Genomic DNA, 14594 nt, shown 5'->3' with positions numbered 1-14594 from the left:
TACATAAAGTCTTGTACCACTAGGGACATTTTATTGCATAAATGATTAAAACACAGATTTATTCATTTATAATGAATAATATGGATGTTTAAAATAGTGATGTTCTAGTTACTGTAGACCAGTATTTGTTTTTGACCAGTTTGTTTTATTTAGGCAATTCTTCACTTGACACATCTCAGAATGTCAGAAACATTCAAGAGTCAAAAAAAAAAAAACTGATAGCATAATTATTTCCATCCCAGGAAAGACAAATGCATGTCCATAATATGTACACAGAGGTAATTACAGTATGTCACAGCATCAAAGGGTGCACTATACACAGGGACACTGTTGTTTCTGCATATAACTTTTGTACAATATGGCCCCCATGGGGTCTACATTGGAGATTTGAAAGAAAAGGAGCCAAATTCCACACATGCTGACATTTTCCCAGCACTAAGAGTCTTTGACCATCATCCACAAAGCATTTAAATGTTTTGTTCCTCATACCTGTACAAAACAAGCTGCACCATGGAATCCAAAATGTCCTCTGAAGTTGTGTAATAATATATAGGCCCAAGAAATACTAAATACATGGTGGAATATGGTTATCACAGTAGAAACATCGAAAGATGATAGAACATTTAAAAGTCTGCTCCCCCCAGCCAGGTAATCCCCACAAAATCTACAGGTATCTAGAGGGAAAGGTGTTCCAGGAGACACCCTTGCTCAGGAATTTCTCCTTTAAAAGTGGTTCAGACATTGCTGATAACAACTTAAAAAATCAGCCCATAAAAACTGTAAAAGAGAGAATCTGGGCATAAATGGTTTTCCATTTCAGTGCCACAGTGGAGTGAAAAGCAGCAATCGCCTGTCCTTACACAGTTTGTTGGAAACATTCTGTTGCAGATGTAATAAAAAAGTGTTTAGTCTTTAATTATGTATTCAGACAGTCAAGTTCAATAAAAGTGTCCTTATCCAGAGAAGGATATTTAAATCTTAAAAGCATTTTGTTAATGATATATAATAATTCTGCTATCATTCTAGGAGGGAAAAAGACTATACGGAAGTCCATGTAGCTTCAAGTGGATGATTTCTCCTTGTTTAGTTCATTGTCTAGATCACTATCCATGACTGTGAGCTTGTCATTTTTCCTGAAGGTGTGCCGTCTTTGAGTTTGCATACTATATGCCCAGGCTCGGTCCACACCCTGGCCCTCAATCCTGCAGGGTTTCCAGTCAGGGAGGGGAAAACGTCCAGCAACAACTAACGCATCATCAGGAAGCTCAGCCTGCAACTTCTCCTGCAACAATGAAAGCTAGAAACACAAAAGCACAATAAAATAAAATAAAATGACTGGAAAACTTTAACAGTAATTTACTGAAAGTATACATCTGAATGTCGTGACATCTCAACCAAAATCATAGGATATTTTCTTTTTTTTGCTGGTATCTAGAATCTAAAAACATGAAACAAATGTAAGGCCATGTTAACAAAGTTCCTTCCAACAAGTTGCAGCCACCATCATTTTTTTCTGAGAACAAGAACATTTAGAGAATTAAATATTTATTTTAAAATAATTTTCACCATCAGTGTGATGTGACTCAAATGTTATTCAAACCACTGCATTAATGCAATCTGGCATAAAGGTGTCCTAATCTAAGACAGAGACAAGAGTTTCTGTTATGCCTCATCTCGCCTAGTTTTCTGCTATTTCATGTTATCTGTTCGTTGTGTTACTCACCACACTAGGAGCCAAAAACACTGTGACATTCTTGCATTCTGTCAAGTCGACCTGTGATGAGATATAATGCGGGGTGTAAACAGGACAGTTATTAACAATTTAGTCTTCACATAGATTTCTTGAACTCTGGTCACTACAGGATTGCCTCCCTGACCATATTAAATTAAAGGTAACGAAGGGAGGACAAATATGTGTACTGACATATGCACAAACCGCAAGGATAAAGTAAACAAGAAAAAATATTATTCATAAAAATATTTGGTCAATTCACGTCAGTCTTTGTCATTAAGAAACTCTTTTGTCAGCAGTTTAGATGCAGGGAGTCGATCACTTCTCTGGGTGTGAGGACACCACTCAAACCATCATGTTGTTGCAAAGATGTCTTGGCAATAATACATCTTTGCAACAAGATGGATTTTGTTTTTTGTTATTTAATGGCAGCTGGTGTAACTTTCAAATTTGTGCAGGAGTGTAACTAATGTTGTCAAACCTTCCAGAGATCTTCCCGTCGGTACGACACTTTTCCGTGATGGCCTGCTCTCCATGCATGAAAGTGAGCGAGGCGAACAAGCCAGGGGTTGAGTTCATAACCAATAGCAGGACTGAAACCCTGCCGATGGGCTTCCAAGACCTTAAGGGTTAAAAATGACCACAGTCAAAATCCACTGTTCACCAGTGCAAGTCAAAGGATCCCATATATCTTGTTTATACTTACAATGCGACCATCACCAGATCCCAAATCCACAAGGCCTCCCTTTCGACCTCTCAACAATGTCATGACATTATCTACTTGAGCTTTGCTTGCAGGAATATAGGGGACCTGGAAGACATTTTAAAAAGATTCTCATAAAAGGAGTAATATTTCTCAAGCCTTTTCAGTGGGACAACTGGAAGGAGCAGTGTTCCATCAGTAATTATATATCAATAATTATTAGACCATACCTGTAGCCTCAAAGGGACTTTTCGGAAACCTGGCTGGAGGACTCCCACCCACATAGCATATACAGCAAGCCCAGTGCCAGCAGCTATCTGAGCAACACCCCATCCTCCGAGGTGCCTGGTTTTGAGCTCAGCAAAGACCTCCTCTGGTGTGTCATCATCCATTCCTGCATAAAATACGTAGTGTAAGGTTCAAGTAAATTTCATCTTTGATAAAACACTAAAACTGTCAGGGAAATGGTCATACAACTTCAACTGGGATGTTGAAAACCAGCAAGAACATGTCTTCTTTCCTGTATAAATCATGGAGATAGTAGTGGGAAATAATAGGGCCTAAAGCCTTGAAGTACCACATAGCTATGATCTCTTTCTCTACGCAGTCCCTGGCCACATGTACTTAATATGTTTCTTGTTATAACGCAATCAGTTTGCTTCGTAATAACGTGAAAATATCTTGTTACAACAGAAAACATCTCGTTATAACAATAAACCTTTCCCGTTTTAGCGAGATACTTATCCGTTTTTTCTTTTTCAATCTAGCCTTGAGTCTGAATGTATGTTTCTATTATAATCTATTAGTGTAATCCATCTGTTACAGACGGATGACATTCGTGAAGTCCTTATTTGTGTTCAGCTACGTTGTCTGACTGAGAATAAAAGTACCGACTCATACATTCATTCACAAATCTTTCTGGTCTAACAGAGTTCACTCGCACACACACAAAAAAACCCCGTAACGGTTATGTTACAAAAGCAACTAACAATAAATATTTCACTGACCCGCAGGAGTGTGGGCGGAGACATTACCCCGTAGGACCAGTCCATCTGCGAAACATTCCGTATATCCGAAAGCTTACTTACATTAGTTCCGGAAACGTGACGCTGACAAAATGCGCCCCTGGGATGAAATCTGGCAATCACTGTGAATTTATGCTTTTCGCTTTGCACCACTTTGATGAGCATAAGCTTCTTACCATGCTGTCTGGTCCCTGTAATTAATTCCCTGTATCCGTTTGTCAAGTATCTGTCCCCTGCTTACAAATAAAACTGTTACTCCTTATGCACACAATACTTTTATTTGAAACAAAATACATATACATGAAAAAATTATTTATCATCACTCAGTCATCACCAATTTTTATATTTTTTGGCAAAAGTATTGTAGAAATTTGTAGTTGAAGTAACTGTAGTACGAAAGTAAAAGTATCAAAAGTGCCAACGGTCCAAAACCCAACTTACAAAAAAAAAAATGTCCATATTTGAGTGACCTCTGAAGACTTGTCCCCGTCAGTCACTGTCTGCATCATCACTGATGATCCCCTGCAGGTTGGCCCAGTCTCTTCTGCGTCCTCTGTGTGGATTGTTTTCCTGATCGCTTTCAGAGCCGGAGTTCAAAGTGTGCTGATATGTTGAAGACGGAGGGTCGTGTTGTTCCGTCCATGCTGAGGCTGCTCTGCGTTTGGGACGACCTGACAGAGGTATTACACACACGCATATATATATATATATATAACAAAAGTAATACACACACATTTTGCAAGTGAAATAAAATGATAAACAAAACTCGCGACTCAGTCACTTGAAAATCATAGACACTACTGATCAATAACGTTACTATAGCTGCACTGTGCATTTCTTCACCCAACCTGGTCATCAATCACACCCATAGGTAATATTAAATTACACTGAGTGGTGTATGCAGCAAGAAACATTAAATGTGTAAAATTCTTCATTTAACCTAAGCACAGTATAACGACACAAAGTCTTAACTGAAAAGCCATTATTGATTTGTGATTATATTCACTCCATACTGAGTAATGTGTAAAATCAACTTGTTGTTCCTAATGAAAATGTTTACATAAGAAATATGCACAACAAAGAACAGACAGAAATATAATTTTCACAAATGCTGGTAGTGCTTTTGAAAAATGATTTGATAAATTATTTCTTTCCTTGGCCAGTGAATTAATATAAGAAATGCTGCACTGCGACTTAATAAAACTCAATGATGACTGGAAAAGGTCTTAGTAACAGGTGGCAACAACCAAGAACCAAGGAAAGAGACAAATAGCTTACCTTGTGTGGAAATGATGTTGCTGACATCAAGTCCAGCTAATTCCTGAGCCTCCTCTCTCTTCATTCTGACTGTTTTGCATTTTTTAACAGAGGGCTGACCTGTGTGAAAACATATACACACTTTATTACTTTAGCCAATGTTTCCTGGAGTTAATCAAACTGTGCAATTTGTGAAGAAAATGAAAACATTTTACTTTCACACTGTTTACAAATGACAAATGTCACACTGCAGTTTTACAAACTTATAAACATACAGTTTACTGAGGATCATTTTATGGCTTATTTATCATTCTTTTTTAAGTGCTACAAATCAAAAACATCTCACTGCACTGTACTTCAACAAATACTAAAAACAGGGCAAAGCAAGAACTAAGTATGAAGGTTGGTGCCTGATAAATTTCATGGCAGCCTGGCAGTTAGATTCTGATGCTTTTTTCTGTTTGTGATGTGAGTGAATTTGGACTTATGGTGGCACTACAGATGAGGTCAAAGGACGTGAAAAACATTGGAATTCTTTCTCTGGAGGCCACAAATGTCCCCTTCACTTTTTTTAACCACTTATCATTAATAGCAAATCCGTTTTCAAGATTCATATAAAGGCAAAAAAATCTATTTAAAAAATAAATAAACTTAAATTTGGGACTCCAAAAATGAGCAATTATGGCTAGAATGTGTTGTCTGTTAAAAGGTGAAAGTATTCCCACTGACCATGGACACCGAGATCTTCAAGCTCCTTCTTAAGAACAGCCACCATGGAGCAAATAGAGCGACAGCCATTGAGGAGCTTCTTGTAATTCCGCTTCACGCCACAGAGAGCGATGTATCGTTTGAGCCTCACAACTGCCCTGTTGTCATCCTGCAGGTTGTGAAGAAATGATGCAACTTTACTTTACATCTCTACTCTACAAAGACCCACTATAAATACCTGTGTTTTGATGATCCATTTTCAGAACCTATTCTTAGCCTTTCTTCCATTCATACTGCACTTTGTGTCTTGACTCCACACATAGGACTGAGGGCAGTCAGAGAAATTTAGATGCACCTTTACTCAACAAGAAGAGTTAGGTCAAAGGTGTTGGACACTTAGTGACACAAAGCACTTAAGCTACACCTTTGTAATTTATTAAAATGTAAATTCAATTAATCTAATTATCTAAATCTTTACTTAGGTCACATGACAACAGTAAAATGGAAATAAATTCAACCATCCATTATAAATAAATAAATATTTAAGCATCACACATCACTTCATAATGCTGCAGCTACAACAAGGAGCAAAGTGAAATCAAGTCCCTTTCCTTTCTTTTTTATTTTAACATCACTCATGGGCTCACCTTTTGGCCTTTGGTGCTCTCTTCTTTTTTGGTGGTTTTCTTCTTTTTATTATCTTGATTCTTTTCTGTCCCACTATCCTGGTCATCCTCCAAAGAAGGGAGTGATGATGAATCTGAGTCTTGGTTGTCATTTTTCTTTTCCAATGAGACTTTTTCTTCTGCATAACACAGCAGGAAGACATGTTAAGTTGTGAAAAAAAACTTTGACAGTATGAATGAAAGAATACTTCTGTGTATGCAAGTACAAAGTTTGCACAGTCACCTTTCTCACTGTCATCTGAGGACTTGTTACCGTTGATTTTGTCACTCCTTTCTGAGTCACTATCTGTGGCAGGTTCATCCTCTTCATCCCCCTGTGGTGTTTTCTTTCCTGGACTTGCGCTGTTGCGTGTGCCTCCATTCTTTGCGGTTTGTGCTTCCTTTTTCGCTGTTTCTTTGGGACTGTCACTGCAGTTACTCTCATTCTCTTTTTTTCCTGGCTCATTCATTTCCTCATCTGCAGACTCTTCACTGCTCATCTGCTGTTTGTGGTTTCTTTTTGTCCTTTGCTGTGATTTTTTGACCTCTTGCTCTGAGTCCTCAGATCCAGATTTCTCTGGGTCTTCCTCCTCACTCATCTCACTTTTTGTTTTGCGGTCCTCTTTATCCTCCAATTCTATTATTAATCACACAACAAAAGACAAAGCTAGTGAGTGTGACTGTCTTCAGTGAGAACTCCCTTAAATGATTAATATGCCAACCAAAAAAGCTTTGTTAAAAGTGACTACTAACATTGCTGAAATAACCCAGTTACATTACTCCCAAGTAAATTAAGATAAACCATATAAAGTGCCTTCAACTACTACTTGACAAGGGAAAGGGTTGAAAAAAGACAAGATTAACACTGTACTCAGAGGGATATTGTCCACTGCAGTGGACAGAATCATGTGTCTCTGAGCTTTGGATGAACACAAGCACACAATCAAGAATAATAAGTTGTGACTAAGTTACTGTTTAAGTTGAAAAGTATGAAATGCCACATAACAGCACTGCCAAATGCACATATCCTAATGTTGGCGATGCTCTAGGACATTTCACACTTGATAACTGCAAAGTAAAACACGCTACTGATAATTGAAATTACAAGCTTCTAAATAAAAGCATTTCAAGAAAATAACACATATAACCAACCTGATGATGGACTTGACTGACAACGGGATTTCTTTGCCCTGGATTCGTCTTCATCTTCTCTCTCACTGACCACCTCATCATTTTCCTTTTCTCTCTTCCTTTTCTTTTGGGGCTTCTCAGTCTCCAGCTCGCCTCCATTTTTGTCAGTGTCCTAATAGGAAAAATCAATGTGTCAGTATAACCCCATATAAAAATCATACACAGTTAAAGAAACATATACAAGCTGTTTGGGAAGAATTCAGATACCTCCATTTTCATCAGTTCTTCTTCAACCACCTGCTTCATGTAATTTCTGGCCTCTGGACTCAATGACGCACGCCCCACTTGTGCCAAATATCGTTTTTTTAAAATTCCTAAGGTCAGTGTGCTAGAATGAGACATTAGAAAGATTACATCAAGGTGTACACAGTGACAGACTAAAACCTTTGTGTTTTTGAATATATATTAATAAATACAAGTGGAATCTTAACATTTAACAGACACACATTATACTGAATGACTGCTTCATAAACAGATGAGGACTGACAAAACTGAATCTCCCATTTTCCCAAAATGTCAAAACAAAAAGCACAAGCAGCATAGGAAACTAAGGGTTTGCAACTTTGTAGGCACAACTAAAAGTAAAGTACCATTTCCCTGTTGTGGACAAAAACTATTTCAGTTAGTATTTCTATTTAAAGGAAAATATTTATTATGTGAATTTATTGACAAATATCTAAGACATTATTTGGTGTATTTTTCTATTGCAGAAGCAACACATCCAAAACAGCTGAGTGAAAATAAATACTTTCTTTACTACTTCAGAAAGAGAGAAACTAATTTTTTATTAATTACAACAACTGAAAGTGAGGCTTGCACATTTCTACTTAACTACCCATAAAGTTGGCAACTATTTTTTTGAAAGATACCACTTCTCACCAGCAGGTGTCGCTTCTACTAAAAAGCCAAAACACTACTATAATGGCAAATACTACTTGGCAACTGTCACTTACACTAATATCTCAGTTTTATTAAGCCTTGTTTTAGCTGCCCAAAGTTCAATTTAAGCCTCGCGTGGCTAACGTAGCCAAAGTTTGCTAACAGCGTCGTGGCGTGTGACAAACCATAACCCTAACCCTCTTAAAACTGTTAAACTGCTTCACGTGTGACCCATGTTAGCAGTAAAAAACACATTGACGTTACAGTAACTGAAGTGTTCGCGTTCAGCGGCCTGGTTTGAGCTATTAAACGACCACTGAATATGTTCAAAGTGATATACGCCAGCGAGTCTTACTGTTAGCTGCTTTAGTCCTGAGTGTTAGACCAAAGTTAGCGACAGTTCACTGCTAACACACAAGCCCGTCAGTACAAACAGCACTTGCTCTAACAAGCCTTGAACGCTTGAACTGTACCTTAAGTCCGACACATGGCGGAGTTGACCACACACAAACCTGCGGATACTCTCTGTCTCCTTCTCTGACACCATCATTCCTAGTCGTGGTTATTACTTTTTGGCGGTGTTGCTTTCGTCGCACAAACCTGGAAGTGACGTCAGATCAGCGCCACGCCCTTTCACAATACAAACAAAATCTAACATCTATTTTTTTTTTTTGAAATTAAACGGAATTACTCATTTATCTTACCAAGCATCTGTTAAAATTACATCTCTAGATTCGGCAGTTTGAATGAATGAAATGTTTTGGAACATCAAGTGAACATGGTAATGAAGATTTTGTGGGTATCTTCCACTTATTTTTCTGTAACACTTACGTATTTGAGTCCATTTCTTCATTGTACTTCAGGAAAGATGAGAAAAATAAGACCTGGAAGCTTTCATAAGTAATTTATTCAGAACATTCCCATGACCACTATTGGACGGAAGTTACATTAGTGCATATTTTAAGGTATTCCAAGGTGATTTTATAAAGGGTCTGAGACACATATTGCTCTCATTCAATATTTTTTCAGTATTCAGAGTGATTTGGTTTGCAAAAGACACCAGTGAATATTAGAAAGAAAATACTTCTCCTCTCCCTGAGGGAAATAAAAAATACAACCCAACATTAATTGATTTAATCATCGATGTATGGCCCATTACTTTGACCAAATTTCAGTGGTTTGGTATAAGACATAAAGCGCAGGTGAAAAATCATGGCTCAGAATGAAATACAATATCAAAGAAATGGTCTCTGTTCCTCTTGAAACACAGAACTGAAATGTAAGTTTTAGTCATTTACAGGAGAAAAGGTCAAATTTGACATGTGCTATAGAGTGCATTATATCACTCCAAAAATTAAAACTCAGTTGAGAGCTAATTAACACAAAGATTGCATATAATACAAAAGTTAAATACCAAACAATAAATTAGGTTCATAAATTAATTAATAAAAAACATCTTGAAGCAACAGCAGTAAACATTTAAATAAAGAAAATTGAGCTGCTCAACAATCTCATTCATGGACAACCTCACTAAAATGGCTACTCAGTTTTATTCCAGTGTTAAAATATCTAAGCTACACTTCACCATCCTCTATTCACCACTGTCCGGCAGCATCTCAGTTCAACTCATGAAAAGGCAACAGATGTTTCACAACCTGAATAAACTGACTGACACAGTGTTTCCTGCAAGTCAAACACAGAAGAGGCTGCCAGTGCATATCCTTAACACCTACGTGAACAGTAGGCTCTCTAATCAAGGAGTAAAATCCACCTTCGGAGTGAATTCGGTAACTTTCAGGAGGTTCCTTAATATTTGCAAAGTAATATTCATGCCAGTTTCGTGTCCCAGGTAATTTTACACATTTCCTATTTAAATAATGTACACAATTTGTTTTCTTGTAAACAGAAGCATTTTTCATCTCCAAACGACTCTTACTTCAGTTGCAAATCAGTCATCAACCCCTACATTTCTGCAGTGACATCTAAAGACATTTAATGAAATAACCAAATACCTAGCTATTGCTATGATCAAGGACGTCTCTTTCATTCTGCTAGCATTCAACAAAAAACAAACTTACATCAAGTAACTCTCCTGTTAACTTATGTTTTCACATTATTAGTCCTTATACACTGTTTGCTGACCGTGCCCTCTTTCGTCATGCATTATATGCCTCCTCACGTGGATCCTTCTTACTCGTCTGTCCCCTCCCACAGCTCCCTCTTCCTCTGACTGGCCAGCTCCCAGCGATGATCCTGAGCCTCTTGAATCTAAAAGGTGTAAGCCTCCTGGACCAGATCCTCGGCTGTTCTCATAGATGAGGATATTGAGGGTTTCTTCAAAGATTCGAGCCTCAGGAAACTCAACCTAAAGAAAAAAAAAAAGGTGTGTTCAGTTCAATTCAGTCACATTTGTTAAAATTATACAATTCCCACTTCAGGTAAAGGCTGTCTGTTAAATATGAAGCTAAAGCCAGCAAGCTTACTTTGGTCTGCTTCTTCTCTGTAGCATAGACAATAGAGGTGCAGCATACTTCAGCAATCTTGCGGCCTTCACCATAGAAAGACCAACAGCAGATCTCATCCCCAAGCACATCTTTGACAAACAGGACCCGGCCATTAAACCGTAGCACAAGTTTGTCAAACAGTTCAATGTTCTTCAGCAGGTTATCATCAGAGTTGCTGGTTACAGGGAGAGACAAAGACTGCTTCAGTCAACTGAGACAATTAATAAGCACTTTGCACTCAAAATCCAAGGTCAAATGAACATGGGAAACACTGTTGGTTTGTTAGCTGTGACAGAATGTGAAATTGTTTTCAGCCTATATTTTTACCTTGTGTAAGAGTATTTGTTGTTTCCTCTGTTGTTCTGTAATTTTACCACCGGCTGTAGAGGCAAGAAACAGGAATAAATGTGGGTAATTCTGTAGTCTATGAGTGAAAAATTGTATTCTCAAACTATGTGCATACAAGCAGAACCAATTTCAAATTCCTATAAGAGTTCATTCACCTTGTGAATCATGTTTATTCTTACATCATCGACAATTAAAAAAACAACAACTTATAAACATTTCCCTGAGACAAAAAAAAGCAGACTACAATTTACCTTTCTACAAGTAGCAATCATCTTCTGTTCTTCTTTGGCTGAAGTGATCATGGGGATGCGGCACACACTTTCAAAGACATCCTTTTGTTTCTGAAAGTAAACAAAGAAAGAGCACACATTTCCCTGGATTATCAAATGGCCAATTAACTGAATAAAAATAAGCAATTAATAAAATAATGCAAAATACCCATCATAACACGCCAGGGCCCAATATGATGTGACTAGATTTCATCTTTAGTCTGACCAATACCTAACTAGTATTATAATATTAAAATGGAGAGAAGCACGGGTTTTTCTGTTTGTGAAGTTGTAAGAGGTAAATGTTTTTTACATGATAAATCACAAAGATAACAATTTGAATACCATCTGAATTGAATAATCAGCTTATTGTTATTGTTGCAGATTGAGGAAGAGAAAGCAGAGCTGGGTGGTGATTATGACGTGGAAGGGAAAGTCATAAACTCATTCAATACTTCCAGAATTTATTGCACTAATGTACTGGAAACAGTTTTATGTTTTACATCTCCATTTGTGTGTCTATAGATGTTCTTATACACACACAAAAGAAAAAAAAAGAAAAGAGTATTCTCTATTTACCTGCATGGCACTGAGGCAATGCTGGACGAGTCCTTGGACCCGATAGTACTGGGCCTCCTTCAGGACCTCATCCAGTTCTCTGTGGTCCTCTGGAAGTGGTACCGAGCCATCTCGCAGGAAGTTCAAAACCAGCCCAAAATGTCGGCCACACCTATCCAAAACGACCCAACCTGGGACAGCAAGGAAAATTATTTTCAGTCATTTGTGTTCTTCAGTTAGCGTTGTTACTTTTTAGCCACACCATGTTTACACTAATTTAAGTTGGTAGAAACAGTCAGTGAAGCCTGACCTGATCCACACTCAAAATGACAAAGTAAAATGTCTGATATCAACGGCATGGATTTCAAGACATTTAAAATTAACTATATGGATCCAGCAAAGAGGTTAGTGTTTGCAAGACAGGCACATCCACCCACCTTCTGAGTCTATGGTGACCTCTGTTCCTCCATTGCATATGCTCCGCAGCAGACTGTCTTCCTTGCTTAATGTCTGGACAGTCGTATAATGCAGCGAGCCACCGACATTTAACTTGACATACTTGCTCCCCAGCAGACCCCGATTTCTGTGCTCATCCGTGCTGTGGCAGGCAGGCTGGGAAACAGCAGACTGGGCAGAGTCGGCAGTGTGACTGCCAACTGAAGCCTCAGCAGACATGGGGCTGAAGAGTCACTTCCCGACTGTAACACAGAAAAAAAGCGGTGGCTTGTTTTATAGTGCAGGTTTGGAACTAGAACAAGGAATGGCTCTTTATCAATGTTTATTTCAGGTGTCTCTTCACTGACCACTGTGTGGGTAAACCAAGTACAATGGCCTTAACCTCTAAAGTAGACTATTTCTGAATCTGATGTACTCACTTATTATATAGATGAGGACGAAGAACAGTAGTGATGATTTTATTCACAGAAGCAGCACAGACACCAGATGTGGTGGCACATCCAGCATGAAATATTTAAAATGCTAAATATGACACAGCTCCTGTAACTGAGACCCAATACTAAGAACCAAGGTAGATCAAGAAATTGAGAGTATACTTCATTGCTATGAAAGATTAAAGATGTGTATCCCAAGCAAGAAGAGACAGGAAATGAAGCCCTGAAGCACCTTTTTTTAAGCTTTTAGCTGCAGAGAATTTGAGCACCTTAGAAGCCTCAATGGGCATATTTTAATTTCAAACTACAAAACAAATAACAGAAAATGTATAATGCCTTTATTCCCTGGGCTTACAAAGTGCGTCAGTTCAGTGCCAAGCTTCCCCCACACACACACTTCGTCTCACTGAGATACAGGAAGCATTTGTTCCAGATTCGCCCGTGTGCAGTAATGTAATACAATCAGTCACCCTACATTAGCAGTGTGAAAGTAGACTGTCCCGACAACTGTCTGAGGTCTAGGTCTTGCAGTGAGTGATGGGCTAATGAGGCTAATAAAATCCAGTAATTTTATTATTAAAATAAGTTATATCAAACTGTACTCACCGCACTGAACATCCAAGGGACCTGAAAGGCCGAACCTAGCTAAGCTAAGATAGCTAAATGTGTAAGCGTTAACTGGCCAGCAATCGTTCAGAACCCGCCAGCTAATACAAACAGCCCGACGCACACAGACAAATTACAACGCAGCCAACACTTGACAGCTCATTGTAAACGCAGCCAGTCCAGCTAAATCAAAGTGGCTAACAACAGATAGTCCAGTTAGCTAAAAAGCTTACAGCTGGAAACGCTCCTTAGTTTTGTATCGCTTCTTGGGTGAGAAATCAGGAACTAGCCGTCAAAAAAGGCAAAGTGCAAAGCTGGGGACGGCCAATTCCATTGTTACACATAAAGATTATTGAGTGATGCTACTGTGAGAAGCTAAATAGGTCAATCGGAAACGAAACTAGACCATGTTCTTCCGCTGTTTTCTTCTTCTACTGTTAAATTGCAACTGGTGACGTGTGAAAAACTGCCCCCTGCCGGAGCGAAAACGTACCCGCATATGCCCACACCACTATGTGACTACATCGTGATCTGCCCAGTTTATTTTTAATTTTTTGTTTGTTCGTTCTATTCGTACATATTTCTAGTGGACAAAACATTGTCTGACTTTACTGTAGTTGATGGTTGGCCCAACCACAATCTTTTCTGGGGTGAAGACTTCCCTTCAGTTGGGCAGTTGACTTGTGTTTTGGGATTCGTGGGTGTTTACTGCCCTCCCGTGGACACTAACCCTACCCTAACCCTGGGAAACTGCAATTACACAATATGCGGCTAGCGCTCCGCAACATCAGTTTAATCGTTTTTAATATTAGAAAGTTTTTTATACGCTCTATGATTAGCACGCACAATTACAGTGTAAAACTGTTAAGACAGCGTTAATGTAGACAATGAGAGCAGGCTCATACTTCCGGTGGATACTTTCAAAATAAATAGATGTAACCTTGTTGTTCAGGAAAATAAAAGCTCATTTCTTCAAGTTTTACACCATTCAACAGAGACTTTATTTCCAGTTCAGCAAAGAATTTACTGCCTTCAAAAGAGTGTATTCATATATGAAGCAAAGAAATGCTACTGATGATAAGAGAAGAATTAAGTCTACAAAGCAACAGTCTCCAAGATCCTTCATTTGGCACAGTGAATGAGACTACATTCACTGTTCAAACAATCATTTGTAAATAAATACATAATGCATCACAGCAAGCAGCCAAGTTTGCAATTTTTCATCAACATAGCGCATACAACATCAAATCTGATAACAA

At 38.4% G+C, this 14594-nt stretch overlaps 3 protein-coding genes across 6 annotated transcripts; all 3 read right to left on the bottom strand.

The window, feature by feature from the left end:
• Positions 1 to 130: 130 nt before the first annotated feature.
• antkmt (adenine nucleotide translocase lysine methyltransferase) lies at positions 131 to 3617 on the bottom strand. The gene is made up of 6 exons (XM_041063503.1): positions 3443 to 3617; positions 2666 to 2829; positions 2439 to 2543; positions 2214 to 2354; positions 1724 to 1774; positions 131 to 1297 (listed from the first exon to the last, which is right to left on the bottom strand). The coding sequence occupies exons 2-6, from the start codon at positions 2825 to 2827 to the stop codon at positions 1061 to 1063; spliced, it is 696 nt and encodes a 231-aa protein (XP_040919437.1). The 5' UTR covers positions 2828 to 2829; positions 3443 to 3617; the 3' UTR covers positions 131 to 1060.
• Positions 3618 to 3722: 105 nt separating this feature from the next.
• Positions 3723 to 8756, bottom strand: hirip3 (HIRA interacting protein 3). Of its 2 annotated transcripts, none has more exons than XM_041063500.1 (8): positions 8634 to 8756; positions 7489 to 7609; positions 7243 to 7393; positions 6335 to 6727; positions 6073 to 6230; positions 5447 to 5594; positions 4739 to 4837; positions 3723 to 4131 (listed from the first exon to the last, which is right to left on the bottom strand). In XM_041063500.1, exons 1-8 carry the CDS (start codon positions 8708 to 8710, stop codon positions 3950 to 3952), a joined length of 1329 nt encoding a protein of 442 aa, XP_040919434.1. In that variant the 5' UTR covers positions 8711 to 8756; the 3' UTR covers positions 3723 to 3949. The 2 variants fall into 2 exon arrangements, with proteins under 2 accessions (XP_040919434.1, XP_040919436.1); XM_041063502.1 differs by having other exon boundaries at positions 8673 to 8741.
• Positions 8757 to 9047: 291 nt separating this feature from the next.
• kctd13 (potassium channel tetramerization domain containing 13) lies at positions 9048 to 13736 on the bottom strand. 3 transcript variants are annotated; one of them, XM_041063476.1, is made up of 7 exons: positions 13336 to 13736; positions 12277 to 12537; positions 11861 to 12030; positions 11264 to 11353; positions 10992 to 11044; positions 10644 to 10839; positions 9048 to 10525 (listed from the first exon to the last, which is right to left on the bottom strand). In XM_041063476.1, exons 2-7 carry the CDS (start codon positions 12512 to 12514, stop codon positions 10277 to 10279), a joined length of 996 nt encoding a protein of 331 aa, XP_040919410.1. In that variant the 5' UTR covers positions 12515 to 12537; positions 13336 to 13736; the 3' UTR covers positions 9048 to 10276. The 3 variants fall into 3 exon arrangements, with proteins under 3 accessions (XP_040919410.1, XP_040919412.1, XP_040919411.1); XM_041063478.1 differs by having other exon boundaries at positions 13569 to 13736; XM_041063477.1 differs by lacking the exon at positions 13336 to 13736 and adding an exon at positions 12715 to 12841.
• Between the last annotated feature and the right edge of the window lie 858 nt (positions 13737 to 14594).

The sequence above is a fragment of the Toxotes jaculatrix genome, chromosome 18 (genome assembly GCF_017976425.1).
Source record: "Toxotes jaculatrix isolate fToxJac2 chromosome 18, fToxJac2.pri, whole genome shotgun sequence".
NCBI classification, from domain to species: domain Eukaryota; kingdom Metazoa; phylum Chordata; class Actinopteri; family Toxotidae; genus Toxotes; species Toxotes jaculatrix.
The sequence above is the reverse complement of the archived record's forward strand: the minus strand, read 5'-3'. Positions and strand labels throughout refer to the sequence as shown.

Excerpts from the sequence above, each read along its gene's own strand:
- kctd13 (XM_041063476.1), bottom strand. The coding sequence starts at position 12,514 with ATGTCTGCTGAGGCTTCAGTTGGCAGTCACACTGCCGACTCTGCCCAG. Across the intron at positions 11,045-11,263 it reads TGATTGCTACTTGTAGAAAG|CCGGTGGTAAAATTACAGAA; the intron begins GTAAATTGTAGT and ends TTGCCTCTACAG. Across the intron at positions 10,840-10,991 it reads AACAAATACTCTTACACAAG|CAACTCTGATGATAACCTGC; the intron begins GTAAAAATATAG and ends CCCTGTAACCAG.
- hirip3 (XM_041063500.1), bottom strand. The coding sequence starts at position 8,710 with ATGATGGTGTCAGAGAAGGAGACAGAGAGTATCCGCAGGTTTGTGTGT. Across the intron at positions 7,394-7,488 it reads AAGAACTGATGAAAATGGAG|GACACTGACAAAAATGGAGG; the intron begins GTATCTGAATTC and ends TTTTCCTATTAG. Across the intron at positions 4,838-5,446 it reads TGAAGATCTCGGTGTCCATG|GTCAGCCCTCTGTTAAAAAA; the intron begins GTCAGTGGGAAT and ends GTTTTCACACAG.
- antkmt (XM_041063503.1), bottom strand. The coding sequence starts at position 2,827 with ATGGATGATGACACACCAGAGGAGGTCTTTGCTGAGCTCAAAACCAGG. Across the intron at positions 2,355-2,438 it reads GATCTGGTGATGGTCGCATT|GTCTTGGAAGCCCATCGGCA; the intron begins GTAAGTATAAAC and ends TTAACCCTTAAG. Across the intron at positions 1,298-1,723 it reads TGTTTTTGGCTCCTAGTGTG|CTTTCATTGTTGCAGGAGAA; the intron begins GTGAGTAACACA and ends TTGTGTTTCTAG.